Source organism: Rana temporaria, chromosome 4 (assembly GCF_905171775.1).
Source record: "Rana temporaria chromosome 4, aRanTem1.1, whole genome shotgun sequence".
NCBI classification, from domain to species: domain Eukaryota; kingdom Metazoa; phylum Chordata; class Amphibia; order Anura; family Ranidae; genus Rana; species Rana temporaria.
Window position 1 is genome coordinate 88,678,640 of NC_053492.1, and position 15,733 is coordinate 88,694,372.

At 44.7% G+C, this 15,733-nt stretch overlaps 1 protein-coding gene across 5 annotated transcripts in view; it reads right to left on the reverse strand.

Moving 5' to 3' along the window:
• Positions 1-15,733, reverse strand: part of ASAP2 (ArfGAP with SH3 domain, ankyrin repeat and PH domain 2) — a 344,117-nt gene that overhangs the window by 120,341 nt on the left and 208,043 nt on the right. For all 5 annotated transcript variants that reach the window (XM_040348639.1, XM_040348637.1, XM_040348638.1 and 2 more), the window contains exon 7: positions 10,672-10,757. In XM_040348639.1, coding sequence (XP_040204573.1) covers positions 10,672-10,757 — 86 coding nt within the window. The remainder of the gene's footprint in view (positions 1-10,671; positions 10,758-15,733) is intronic.

The window sequence follows — 15,733 nt, forward strand, 5'->3', positions numbered from 1 at the left end:
ACCACATGCTGAGTGACCATAAACTTCAGTAGCAGCAGAGGGGAAGAAAAATATCTTCTTCCCAACCCTTTGATCCTATCAGTAAAACAAAACAAAGTCGTCTTCTTTAGAATAATGAGGCAAAATTCTTGGAGGATGTCTATTATGCTTCCTCATTTAAAAGCTTTGCAGTAAATGACGAACTGTATAAATGGTAAAGTGAATGATTCCTCAGTAGGCCAACATTCCTGGAAATAACAGATCAGCATTTGGCCTTCGGTACGGTACGAAAGCTGGACCATCAAAAACATTTCTCCTTAATCGTGGCAAACCAAAATTTTTGCTTTATTTTAAAGCTCTGCAAGATACTTTCATATTAGTACATCCTTTATACAGTGTTTCCAACCGTAGGTATTTTTTCTGGCAACCAATAAAAAACGGTAGTAAAAGGAAAGGGTTGCCAGTAAACAAATATGGCTGTGATGCCTGGCGTAGACCATCCAAGTGCCCGCTATAGTGTGTTCGGGCAGTGCCGGTGGAGGCAGTGCCTGAGCGTGTCCTGTGAAGTTATGCTGCAAGGGAGCGAAGCGGAGCAGCCAGAGCCGCGTTTGCTGGTCTGCGGGACAGGAGCAAGGCAAGCTGGGAGCGGGTTGCCAGTACGGTTTGAACTGGAGTGGACTGAAGGGACCATCTGGCATGGAGAGAGACTGTCACTGACACTGAGTGAATTTCAGTGTCATGTCCCATTGTAATTTGTTGCCCTCCTGTGTCCTGTCCCTGAGCTACTTACTATCTATATTGAAAATAAAATAAGAAATGTTTTTTTGCCTTAATATCTATCTTGAAATCACATTGCCAATTGCATATTGTACTTGTTTGCAGCCTAAATATCGAACTTTGCACTTAAAACTGTTTTTTTTACTTTTATAAATGGCAGTAGGAACTTGGTTGTGCCAGTAAATTTCATTCTGGTAGGTTGGCAACACTTCCTTTATATATCATTTCCAACAGGTCCTTTAACTGAGCGATGAGGTTGTCAAATGCACATAAGCAAATAAATACTTCAAGTATCACTAATGGGCAAGTCCAGCCACTCTTAAACTTTAATCCCAAAAACCTTCCTCTTCCCTAAAGAGGAAAAAACAGCTTTTAATATTCCCTGTGACATTGGAGGGTTGGCTGCTGGAATGCAACTTCCTATGGAAATTAGTATACCCTCAGAACTACATCTCCTAAGAGCCTTTTTCACACAATTTGTTTGGTTCTTATGGCTTGGTTTTAACTGTTGTGCTGCATTAGTGTAAGCCCAGGTTCACACTGGGTACGATTTGAGATGCGATTTCACATGTCAAATCGCATCTCAAATCGGCGGCATTTGCACCGTCCTAATCGGTGCGACGCCGCATATGCGGCGCTGCACCGATTTCAAAAAGTAGTTCCTGTACTACTTTTTGCGATTTCGGGCCGCGATTTACATTGAACCCTGCACAGATGTCTCTTAAATCGCGGCCGAAATCGTGGCAAAATCCCGGCAAAACCGCAGCCGCGAAATCGCGGTAAAATCGCGATTTTTACCACGATTTTGAATTTGCAGCAGTGTGAACCTAGGCTCAAAAAATGAATGTGTGTGGTCTGTGCATTGGTATATTCTTAATAGCACCTAAGCACTACCCGCTAACAGATATGTGCTGCAGGGTACCATAACGCAGTAACACTACTGTGAACTGTGCTGCACTACCTTGCAAAAAATAGTACATGCTTCGTTTTTGGTGCCCTAGAATAGGGTTGCCACCTCATCCCTTTAAATGAGAACACATATTAATTACACGGGTTCTGTGGCTGATTAAGGTGGTAATTAAACTCACTTAGTGCCTTATCAGCATTAAATTAGCCTCATAATTAAAGCAGAGTTCCACCCATTTAAAAGTCTGCTGACTTAATAATCAGACACTCACCTCGGTCCCACGGTCCAGTGATGCAGTCACACAAAGCCCCGCTCCTCTCCACGGCATTGTTACTGTGGGTGCCCGGCTGTGGCTGCACAGCCGGGCGCGCACTGCGCATGCACAAGCCGCACTGCACTCTGATTGGCCGGGCAATCTTCTGGGACCTGTGACATTTCCCAGAAGATTGCAGTAAGGGAGTAAGTGAGGGGCGAGAGGTGATCTTCCTTCCGGCACTGCGGTGCCAGGGAGGAAGTGGGAGCTGGGTGCCTCAGGGCACCCGGTCCTCCCTCAAAAAAATTACATGCCAAATGTAGCATGTCAGGGGGTCACCTACACTTAATGCGGAAGTTCCATTTTTAGGTGGAACTCTGCATTAATATGTGTTAGGATTTCAAGGGATAAGATGGCAACACTACCGTAGAAGTTCATTCATATGAAAAGCAAGTTAACATGCAGAGAGATGTGCACCAATTTGCATGCATTACAGCAGCCCAACAGTGTGAACCTAACCTAAAGCAGGGCATATATTATGCACAACCTATGGTGGAAGGAAAGAAAATGTTTGATTCCCTCATCAATACAGTCAGTGTTAATGGTAGAATCCCTCCCACAGCAGGGAGTCTTCTCTGATGGCAGAACACAATGATGACTGCTGGCTGCTATAGCCACTGGCAGTGATTGCATGAAAACTCAGACAGGCTGGTTGTATTGGAGCCGATCAATGGATGGATCGACTTTAGTACAACTAGCCCACCCATAGATGGGTCAAATCTTGACCAGTTCCTGCTGAAATGGGTGAAATTTGTTCCCTCTATGGCCAGCTTAACACACAATTTTAAGCTTAGGGTTTTTGAGCCAGGGTTTAAACAGTATCTCTTTAATAATTCTCACATATAATTAAATAAATAAGGACAATTGTGATCAATGACTAGTCTGTTTAAGATTCCCCTACATCAATGTAGCTACAACATGCCTGCAATACATACAATTAGCTATACTAAACTGAATGTACCATGACAAAAACAAGTCATATAAACAAGCCACACACCAGCCGGAGGGAAGGAACGCATTTTCTTTCTCTGTGTAATAATAAAATAAGCCTAATGGCTTATTAAATGATGCGTCTATAATTAGTGCCAAGTGGTAAGAGTGCTTTAGCATTCATTACGCATACTTGTACTTTAAATGAATACCTACAGACAATTACATTGGTATTTGGCGTTCCACATGAGTCAAACACATTATAATATTTTAAAAATAAATAAAAGATGTAGTGTAAATTTTCAATATGGCAAAAAAAAGGAGCAGTTAAATGTTATAGCCAGCTTAATTCCCCATTCATTTCAATTTGTTGCTATAGGGTGCAGCCCTTTGATTGCCTTTATCTTGCCCTAGGGGCACTCTTCCTTCCACTGACAAACTATGGGGCAATTCTTCCTACTGACACCAATGATGGGGTGCCATTTTTCCTACAGGCACCAATGATGGTGTACTACTCTTCCTACTGATCCCAATGATGGGGTACTATTCTTCCTACTGATCCCAATGATGGGGTACTATTCTTCCTACCGACACCAATGATGGGGTACTATTCTTCCTACGGACACCAATGATGGGGTACTATTCTTCCTACGGACACCAATGATGGGGTACTATTCTTCCTACGGACACCAATGATGGGGTACCATTCCTCCCGCTACCAATGATTGGGTACCATTTCTCCCACCGTCCACAGTAGCATTTGCAGCGGCAAAGGAATACTGGCTAAAGAGAGATTAACCAGCTTGAACATGTATTGCAATATGTGTAAACTAAATATCCCTAGTTTTATTGCAAACTTTGCTTGAAAAGTTATAGCAGTGTGCAGAGGTTTCATCTAGTATTTTATAATATTTCTCTCACTGGGGCACCAATCTTCCCACTGACAAGGAGGGACTGCATCTGCCCCCAGGTTGCAGTTTGTAGACCACTGATCTAATAGAACAGTTGGATGTGCAAGCACAATGATATGGTCTAAGGATGTCAACTGGCATAAGAGTTCCAGGTAAGGCTATAAGGCCTCATTCAAACTTGTCGTTTCCTGAACACACAACAAAAAACAAATGATATGTATATACCGACAACAATGGGGTACTATTCCCCCAACTGATACCAATGTGCAGTCCCCCTCCCCTAAAATCTGAAGGACAATAAATCAGCTCTTTATTTAGAACCTTTGGAGATCCGTCACGCTTAAAGTGATTTGTTTCTTTAAAAATAACAAACACGTTATACTTAACTTTTCTGTGAAGTGGATTTGCACATAGAAGCCCAGATTCTCCTCTTCTCTGGTCCCTCTTTGCTGCTCCTGGCCCCTCCCTCCAGTCGAGTGTCCCCACAGCAAGCAGCTTGCTAAGGGGGCAACCGGGCCAAACTTCTACTGCTCCCTGTGTCCATTCAGACATGGAGCTGCAGTTTGTCCCCACCCCCTCTTTCTCCTGATTAGCTAACTGACCGATTGACTGATTAAATGATCAGGAGGGAGAGTCCCAGACGGCCGAGGCGATTGTGTACATCACTGAATAGAGATGGGGCTCAGGTATTAGGGGGGCTGCTACTCACAGAAAGATTTTATCTTCATGCATAGAATGCATAAAGATAAAACCTTCTGCCTTTACAACCTATTTAAAAAAGCGGTGGTTCACCCTAGAATGCAAGTTTCTTCCAAGAAATACAGCATAGTAGCGTGAGCTACAGTATGCCTTTATTTATTTTGCGCCGTACTCACTGTTTAATCCCGGAGATAAGTTTTAGACTCCCCGCAGGGAATGGGCGTTCCTAGTCAGAGGGGACAATGATTGACGGCCAGCTATGGCGCGTCACGCTTCCCGAGTAGGACTCATCTCTTCACGGCGCTTTACGGCGCCTGCGCACAGACTAGGAGCTGACTGCGCAGGTGCCGTGAAGAGCCAAGTCCTATTTCGGCTATTTCCGTGAAGCATGACGCGCCATAGCCGGCCGTCAATCATGTTCCCTCTGCATAGGAACGCCTACTAGACTGAAACTTATCTCCGAGATTAAACAGTGAATACGGCGCAAAAAAAATAAAATAAAGGCATACTGTAGCTCGCGCTAGTATGCTAGATGGCATGTTAGAATTTTTTTTTTTTTTTTTTTTTTTTAAGGGTGAACCCCCGCTTTAAATAAAACTGTAAAGGCTTTACAAATATCAAGAATCGCTCTCTCCCTTCCAGAGCATTTCCTGCATTTATTTTTATTTTACCTCGTTCTTGTAGAAGAATCAACTTTTGCTATTCCCTGGAATATTATTACCCAGCTGATCCTTCAGGAGCAGCTGCTGGAATGCAGGATCGGGATACAGTATATTGATGCAGGCATTCCCCCCAGAACTACATCCCCCAAGCACCCCTTCTCTACACAGTATATGAGCAGGCATGTGGGTTGTCAGGGGAGCAGCAGCATTGTTTTTATGGTAAAATCAAATTATGTGAAGATGAACAAATAGGGCAGAAGATGGGCAGAGGAGAACTCAGGCAGGCTGACACACACTGCTTGGGATTTATTGCAGTAGTGGGAGTGCTGTCAGCCAATAACAGGAATTTCAGAGCTCACTGGATTTATGGCACATTACCAGGCATTTTTTTTAAACCTGAATTTTTTTCTTTTTTAAATGGGATACAAAAGGGGAAATGTGTATGTATTGCACATTTGTACTGTAGAGGTTTTTCTTTTGTTTTGCCCAAATATACACTTTAAGGCTGTGTTCACACTATACTACATGACTTTCATCCTTCTTTGCTCTGCTACAATGCTCCTACACTGATACTACATTGGTCCTACATCCATCCGACTTTCATGAACAGCATACTACTTTGATCCTACTTTGTCCTGGACTTGAAGTCCGACTTTCAATGAGCAAGGATCAGACTTGGATCCCTGCCAATATCAGGCACTGTGTTTGATATGAATCTTGAGGGGGAACTCCACACCAAATTTTAACAAAAAAAACGGCATGGGTTCCCCTCCAAGAGCATACCAGGCCCATGGGTCTGGTGCGGATTTAAAGGGGAACCCCCCCTTCACCGAAAAAACGGTATGTAATCCATACCAGACCCGTATCCGAGCAGCAGCCCGGCCGGTCAGGAAAGGGGGTGGGGACGAGCGAGCGGCCCCCCTCCTCCTTAACCGTGCCAGGCCGCATGCCCTCAAAACATGGGGAGGTAGGTGCTATGGTGCTATTGTATCGCCTTCTCAATCATTTTAACCCTCGAAATTCCATACTATTGCACTGGAAATACATGCATTGTGTGCAGTTGCACTCACATAGTTAAATTTTAAAAAAGGTACTAGTCCATCTATTTCAAACAGTAGAGAAAAAGAAAATTAAATAAAAGCCTCCATATACACAATTCTTTACCCACAGTTGATTCAGAGGAAGGCAAAAAACAAACAAACAAACAAACCACAAAACAAAGAATAATCCAATTCTCTCCAGTTCTATTCTGTGCATTTAGGCACAGCAACTGCCCCAACTTTTAATGGGCCTTAACAGCAAGGAGCACATGGAAGGGCCACGCATTTCAAACAAAAACAGAGAGAATGTCCCAGCTCAACTTTCCAACAAATTGGTAAGTTGAGCTGGGATTTTTTTCTGTTCATATTTTTAAAACAACCTACTGAGCTGGCCAGTTCCAGTTCTTGAAGTTGTCTATTACACATTTACACAGCTCTTACTGTGAAGAAGTCTTTCTGTATGTAAAGATTTTCCTTCAGACGTAAAGCGTGCCCCTCTTGTCCTCTGTACTGTAAATATCTCCTAAAAGTGCACATTTTAGGAGCTATTTACTTGTATAGCAGCTGCTGATGAATGAATGGCATACCCGTGCCCTTCTTCAGCGCCCTGTGCCATCAACAGTGACTCCCGCGTGCATGCGCAGGAGTGACGTCACTGCGGCTCATCCATTTAAAGGACCAGAGCCCGAGAACCCCGGAAGGAAGACCAGGTAAAGATGGAAGCCCGGTCAGCAGTGCTAGAGGCTTTGTTTTAACCACTTAAGGACCGCCTCCTGCACATATACGTTGGCAGAATGGCACGGCTGGGCACAAGCACGTACAGGTACGTCCTCTCTAAGTGCCCAGCCGTGGGTCGCATCGCGCGCCCGCGACCTGGTCCGAAGCTCCGTGACCGCGGGACCAGCGGACCCGATCGCCGCTGGAGTCCCGCGATCGGTCCCCGGAGCTGAAGAACGGGCAGATCGGTGTGTAAACACAGCTTCCCCGTTCTTCACTGTGGCGCCGTCATTGATCGTGTGTTCCCTTTTATAGGGAAACACAATCAATGACGTCACACCTACAGCCACACCCCCTACAGTTAGAAACACAAAATGAGGTCACACTTAACCCCTTCAGCACCCCCTTGTGGTTAACTCCCAAACTGCAATTGTCATTTTCACAGTAAAGAATGCATTTTTTGCTGTGAAAATGACAATGGTCCCAAAAATGTGTCAAAATTGTCCGCCATAATGTCGCAGTCATGAAAAAGAAAATCGCTGATCGCCGCCATTAGTAGTAAAAAAAATAAAAATATAAATAAAAATGCAATAAAACTATCCCCTATTTTGTAAACGCTATAAATTTTGCGCAAACCAAATCGATAAACGCTTATTGCGATTTTTTTACCAAAAATAGGTAGAAGAATACGTATCGGCCTAAACTGAGGAAAAAAATGTTTATCTATTTTTGGGGGATATTTATTATAGCAAAAAGAAAAAAAAAATTTTTTTACAAAATTGTTGCTCTATTTTAGTTTATAGCGCAAAAAAAAAAAAAACGCAGAGGTGATCAAATACTACCAAAAGAAAGCTCTATTTGTGGGAAAAAAAGGACGCCAATTTTGTTTGAGAGCCACGTCGCACGACCGCGCAATTGTCAGTTAAAGCGAAGCAGTGCCGAATCGCAAAAACTGGCCAGGTCCTTTAGCTGCCTAAAGGTCCGGGTCTTAAGTAGTTAAGGCAAGTTCCACATAATGTGCTAGTATGTGATGTATACTAGCACATGATGACATTGCCTTGCAGGGGAAACTATGTTTTTTTACCCCAAGTTTACCACAGCTTTAACTAGACCACAACTATTAAAACAAAACCCAATGGCTAATTGTTATAGCACTTGGATTACACATACAAATGACAAGTAATAATAGTGTTTACAGTTAACACCTTAAAAAAAAAAAAAAAAAAACTGCATTTACTTAAAGCAATGCCAAAAATGGTTAAAATGTAAAAATACCATATCACATAAACACAGTTGATTTGTGACTGACACAGAAGCACGAGGAAGTTCTGTAATGTTAGTGATAGGTCTCCTAGCTATTTATAGCCAAGCAGGGAAATTATTTTTTCACACATTTTCACTTCTGGAAGGTGTAATGTGCTTGGTACAAGTTTTTCTAAATGTAATAGACACTCAAAAAAAATATATATACAATTTATTTTCAAATGCTGAAATTTCCTTCTTTTAGGTCTGTTGATCCATGTATAAAAGAGCCAAGTCTGGAATAAGGCTTCAAAATATGCAAATAATAAATGGTGATAACATTAATCCTCCAACAAGACACAATAGCATTAAGTAAAACAAGGGGATGAAAAAGGAAAACAACAGGGAAGTGGTATCCCTAATCAGATTCTGTCATTTTTAATTCTGCACCAAATATACCTCGGCTGGAAAAACAGCAGAAGAGCATTTCTTAGCAGTGGCACGAACGTACGCCCGGCCGACGCAGTAGATTTACGCCGTTTACATTAGAGATAGGCCACGTAAATAGAGCTGGGCCCTAGGTGGTGGTGCAAATGTTAAGTATGGCCGCCGTTCCCGCGTCGAAATTCGAAATTTTTACGTCGTTTGCGCAAGTCGTCCGTGAATAGGGATTTACGTCGTTTACGTCCATGTCGAAATCAATAGGCCCGTGCGGCGTACTTAGCCGCAATGCACACTGGGAAATGTAGGCGCCCAGCACATGCGCAGTTGAAAAAAAAACGTCAAAAACGTAAGGACAAGCAAGCCCCATTAACATAAAACACGCCCCCTTACACACATTTGAATTAGGCGCCGTTACGCCCGCCCGCTTTAGGCTACGCCGCCGTAACTTAGCAGGCAAGTACTTTGAGAATCAAGTACTTGCCTAGCTAACTTACGGCGGCGTAGCCTAAACACGCTAAGCTACGCCACCGCAAATTTACACCAATCTATGTGAATCTACCTACAAGTCTTTAAAATGGTGAATGCCAAAACATGGCAAGTTGTATACAAGGCTTCTTATTTCAGGATGCATCTGTGCAATAACCCTTTCGTTGCCAGATGCATTTTTTTGGGGAAAAAAAAAGTAATTTTAGGGCTGATAATTACTTAAAACCCCCAAAATGTTATCTAGTTTCCGAAAGCAGAGACCCTGGAGAATAAAACAATGGTAGTTCCAGTATTTATTTTTTATACTCCTTAAGTCACATCTGCCCTCCACTGAAGCTAATGGAGCACAGGTCATACTCCATTAGCTCTTTTCCTGGCCAGCGCCATTCTACACTTCAGGGTTCAATTAGAGGTGATCAGTGAACTGACATCTGTTGGTCCCCCTTTCCCCCACTCAGCGACACCTGGGAAGCATGGCAGGAGGATTGGTGGGTTATGTGGATATTAGACATGTGCACACTGAAATATTTTGTTTCGGAATTTTGTTTTCGTCCGAAAAATAAATTTTAGTTACTCCCGAAATTTGTTTTTATTTATTTTGTTTCGTTAAAAAATGCATTTGTCTGAAAATTCAAATTAAGGTTGAATCTGTCAATTGAAGGCTTATGGTGTCCGTCGAATGTTCTAAGAAGATTCGACGAAGCAGCTAAACTGTACGACGCCGCAATCGTACATTTCCGGTCAAATGCTCCACCCACAAGCTATAGTAGAATTCTAATGTTGTATGACTAGTATTAATTATATTACTAGTCAACCAACATTAGAATTGTTCTATAGCCTATGGGCGGAGCATTTGACCATAAATGTGCGTGTGTGTGCGATCGTATGTTTTTAGCTGCTTCGTCGAATCTTCATGTCTCTATCATGTCGAATAATCTTGGACTAATTGAGTTAAGGTTATGCACATTCGACCGCAGATCAGACTGATACAGATCGCTTTTGTCACCGTCATGTCGAATCTCCTATTTATATTGAACTGTTGTCGCAACAAAACGAAAATAAAGCATTTTTTAGGTCGAATCGTTCTGATTTTGGATTTCACACATTCATTATCGTTTGTTAAAACGAACGCGAAAATCACAGAAATTCGGACAAAAAATCAATTCGGACGAAAACGAATGCACATTCCTAAAATTGTATTTATTTTTTCAGTTTTAACAGTTTTTTCATTTTATATTATGAATAAAATGTGTTTATGAGATGTGCAAATCATAAATTTTACACAGCATATCAACGTTTTTGGAATTGGGGCTGTAGTGCAAATCCAAAAATATCCATGAGAGGGGTCGGTTCCCAGCTGTGCTACTGCATGGTCTGCCTGTCACACAAGCTTCTCTTGGAAACGAAAAAAAGTGACAGTTTTAATACATATCACCATATAAGGAACCACTGTTACCACTGTTACCAACAGGAAACCTGTCCTGAAAAACGCAGCCATGCAGCCATTACTGTAACATATGTAGACAAGGAGAAACTGAAAAGCCTGAAAATGCATAACACTTACTTGCACTGTGCATGGAAGTACTTAATTAGGTTTTGCAGAAGATCAACTCCTTTCTTTATTTTGATTTCATTCACTTTCAGCAGATACTAGAAAAGAGAAAAAAAATACAATAAGTTACAGCTGCCCAAATCAGAAAATTACTACAAAAACCGCCCGAGTAGTAATATATGAATACACATCAGAATGTTCTTCTATGAAGCACTAGGCTTTCAGCTTGATTTACTGCTTGTCCCTTTCCTACCCTTACCATACCGATCTGATCTTTCATCTTTCGCTCATACAATCTGTGATCAGCATGTAAAATTCATGACATTTATGAGTCATAAATTTCTTTTTAGCATTTTAGTTGTGATTCTCTTGGAGAATACATTTCAGTGCAGACAGAAACACAGCTAGTGGTACCCACGTTCGTACTGAAGATCTCCAGTTGGATTGATGAAAATGTCCAAACGCAATGAAGCAGTTCTAAAAGGTTTTATTTTAAATGAACATGATAACTTGAGAACTTCCTCAAAATAATGGTAAAGTATTTGGAGGAAACCTATTTATCCTATAGGTTGTAGTACAGGGCACATAACTTTTTTTAAAGCTTCCCACTTGTTCACCAAGTAAAGTCGATCATAGATGAAGCGATTTTCTTTCCTGCAACCAATGTCTTGATTTCCCCATCAACACAGTCAGTGTTAATGGGGGAAATTCCTACCATGGAGCCATTGTGTTCTCTGGGCAGGGGGAGCCGTCCTGGCTGGGAGAGCACACAGAGATTTTTTTCTAGCACCTACAGCTGTGGCAATAATCCCATTAAAGATCAGACCGGCTGGTTGCACCCAAGTTGATTGATCAAGTTGGGTACATACACCCTTGCCCGGACATGGTTTGAATCTTGGCTGGTCCCTGCTAAACCGGCCGAGAATTAAACCGTCTATGGCTGGGTTTAAGGCTATTCAGCCACATATAATCTTCAGCTCGTTAACTTCTACAGGAAAACAAAAGGCTGTTTAAAGTCTAAAGCCTTGGGGCGTGGCCGAGAGCGGCATGTGAGAGGAAGTGCTTCACGGAGCTCCCGCACTGATCCTCTATAGATCCTTCTTCCCAGCCTGTTACTGTGCCCGGAATCGGTAGTATCCTGCTCAGGCTCTCCCCTGGACACCTCCGGTGACTTCGGCGGCACTCTCGGCGGCTATGCTGACCCGCAAACAGACGGAGTCCGGGGCGCCGGAAATCCAACATGGCGCCGCGGCTCCTCTATCGCAGCGCGCACGTGGATGGGAAAAGGCGAGGGACGTGAGTAAACCTCCTAAGACCCCCAAGGCCACAATGAAAGAACCCCCCAGGGACATGATTTACTATGCACTGAAGATGGCAGGCACCGCAGCACCTGGGGGGGGGGGGGGGGGGGATTTGTCAGCAACCCCTGCGGCCTTCAGAACTCAGGCAGAGGAGGGGGGAGACATGCAGGGCCCTGCAGCATCACCTAATCATAGCCTGCCTGATGGAGATGAGGGGGAAGAGAGTGGGGATGCGGATCAGCCTTCCCTGGCAGACATCCTGCGAGCAGTGCACAAATGCACAAATACCCTGCAGGACCAAATTGGAGGCTTGAAGGAGGAACTGGGGTTTATCAGGCATGATTTACAGAAGACCCGGGAGCGCACTACGGCGGCGGAAGGCCGCATTAGTGATTTGGAAGATAAACTGACACCATTGATGCGGGAGGCGCAAATAACTGCCAGGGTGGCTAGAGCAAACGAACTTAAGTCTGATGAAATCGAAAATCGCTTGAGACGCAATAATATCCGCATAGTGGGGCTCCCAGAGAAGACGGAGGGGAGGGACCCCACCGAATTTGTGGAACAATGGCTTCTGACTGTTTTCGGGAAGGAAGTGTTTACCCCGCTGTACTCAGTGGAGCGGGCGCACAGGGTGCCACCCAGGCCCCTGCCACCTGGGAGCCCACCGCGCACTATGATAGCCAGATTACTCAATTTTAAAGATAAGGAGATTGTGCTCCGGCAGGCGAGAGAGCGGCGTAACATCCAGTTTAATGGGGCCCGTATTTCTTTCTATCCTGACTACTCAGCAGAGGTTCAGAAATGCAGAGCCAGATTCATCGATGTCAAAAAGAGGCTGCAACGGCTCCGTGCAACGTACGCTATGCTTTTCCCGGCTAAGCTCCGGATTACAGCTGGAGGTCAGTCTCACTTCTTTGAGTCGGCGGCTGATGCGTCTTCGTGGATAGATGCAAACGAGCATGTCTTCCGACAAGCGGATAGAGGAGCAGCGGAGGGGGATTGATCGGTGGTGCTTGAGATTCCGGATCACCGCAGGTCTGATTCACTCTATTTGGCTGGGAAGCCACAACCTACTCTTACTCTAACAGTGATGAGAGCAAGTGAGTTTATTTCTGAAAAAGCAGTTTAGAGCCCCTTTTGTTGGTCGTGCTCTTTTGGATATTTTGCCCGACTGGGCTTTGAGGTTATGGGTCTTGTTGTTCTAACCGACCCGAAGACCCTGTTTATTTTGGTTTTTTTTCTCTTTTTGTTCACCCATGTGTATCCGCAACCCCCACCTGTTGCACTGCGGAGAGGAGGGCTCTCCCCCGCAGCTACTGGGGCTCTACTGCCCCTTCTAGGTGTCCAGGGGTGTGACTGTTACCTGTTTTATTTTTTTGTTTTTGTTCCCCCCTTTTTTTTTTCTCTCCCGATTTATTTTCACAGTCATGTCAGCAATCAGAACCGGCAGACTCGCAGGACAGACTCTATCGCGAGAGGATCTCCACTACACTGCATCAGGACTTGTGACACGTATCCCTCAGGTACTGTGTTTTTGTCTCACTTGGCGCACTGGCCTAACGCACACCCTAAGGCGCCTAGGGTACACACAATGCTTTCTACGATTGTAATTGCAAATCTTTGTAACTATGTCTACTGTCCCATTGCTTTCATGGAATGTTAGGGGTGTCCAGAACCCTTTAAAGCGCACTATGATCACTACTATATTGAAGAAGTATTCTCCTGCGGTCTACGTTCTGCAGGAGACTCACCTTGTGCCAGAAATGGTATCTTGCTTGGGCTTTTCCTGGGTGGGCTGGGCCTACCACTCCACCCATACCTCCTACTCCAGGGGGGTGAGTGTGTTGGTCCACTGTGCCCTAGATTTTCAGTTACTGGACAAACTGATAGACGATGAAGGGCGGTATGTGATTTTGGTATGTAAAATATATCACCTGAAATGTATACTGGCTGCTGTGTACGTGCCCCCACCCTTTAATGCAGAGGTGTTGCGCATATTGCTATAGTTTCAACTGTGCCATTCTGATGTTCCTTTTATTGCGGTGGGGGATTTTAATTGTTATATGGATCCGGTTCTAGACAAGCACCCGCCTCCGACGGGTATCCGCAGCGGAGCCCGAACGGCATTGCGGAAGTTCACGGAGGAGGTGGGTTGGTCTGACCCATGGCGTAGCCGCAACCCACTGCAAAAGTTGTTTTCATGTTTTTCTAAAACCCACCATTCTTTGTCCAGGATTGACCTCTGCTTGTGCACACCTCAAACGGCACAATTAGTGGAGGATATCAAATACTTGGTGAGGGGGGTGTCCGACCATTCCCCCCTTGTGGTCTCCCTAAATGCTAGACCTGTCACCGACCTGCCTAGGATGCCATGGAGGCTGAATGCCTTCTGGCTCAACCTATTCCCCTCCCATGAGCGGGTAGAAGAGGAGATAGCTGGGTTTTGGCGGAGCCATGAGGACCATCCTGACTTAGGGCTTACCTGGGAGACGTTCAAGGCGTTCCTCAGGGGTATCTTGATTACTGAAGTCACGGGAATTAAATCTAAAACAAATGCCATCAGGGAACAGACAGAACAGTTGGTGAGTAGGCTAGAGGCAGAGTTTATCGCAGATCCGTCTGATGATGCGAGGAAAGCGTGGATGGCAGCACAGGAAGCAGTTGATCGGGTTACAAGGGAGGCTGCGGATAGGAAGAGATTTTTTAATAGACAGGCCTTTTATGAGGAGGGCGAGCAGACAGGCCGGTTGTTGGCTAGGATAGCGAAGGCATCCCAAACCTCTCCGTCCATTGGCGCACTGCGTACTGTGGGTGGCAGGGTAGTAAACACTCCTAAGCTTATAATGCAGGAACTGGTCGGGTTCTATTCTGACTTATATAGGTCCCGGGTGGATTACTCGACGGATGACTTGCAGGAATATCTGCGGGGGGTGGAATTGCCTTGCTTGTCGGCCCCTCAGAGGGTTCTCTTGGACTCTCCTATAAAAATCGAGGAACTACAAGAGGCCCTTAGCCTTTTCCCGAACTCTAAGGCCCCCGGGGATGATGGTCTTCCCATGGAAATCTTTAAACAATACGGGGGGCTACTCCTTCCGCGCCTACTGAAGGTCCTTAACTATGCGAGGGAACACCTGTGCCTGCCCGACTCCATGACCAGAGCTAGTATTGTGCTCCTCTTAAAACCTGACAAGGATCCACTGGATCCCGGCTCCTATAGGCCGATTTCGCTCTTGCAGAGCGATATTAAAATTCTAGCAAAGGTCCTGGCTCTGCGACTCAACAAGGTAATTTCCTCTATTATTCACTCTGATCAGGCAGGCTTTATGCCCCAAAAGTCCACAGCCATAAACCTCCGGAGACTCTACTTAAATATTCAAACACAGTCGGACACCACAGATAGGGCCTTGCTGTCCTTGGACGCCCATAAAGCGTTTGACAGCATAGAGTGGGGGTACCTCTGGGCTGTCATGGGCAGATTTGGCTTTGGTGAAAAGTTCCTGTCATGGGTGCGGTTGTTATACTGTTCGCCTAAGGCGGTCATCAGAGAGGCGGGTCACATTTCTGAATCCTTTACCCTGCATAGGGGCACTCGACAAGGGTGTCCGTTGTCCCCGCTCCTTTTCGCCATCGCCATTGAACCCATGGCGGCCTTGATTAGAGCTAACCAACAGGTGAGGGGTTTCAACTATGGAGGGATTCAGGAGAAGCTTATGCTCTATGCGGATGACACTATGCTGCTTTTGGGAGACACGGAAGGCTCCCTGAAGGAG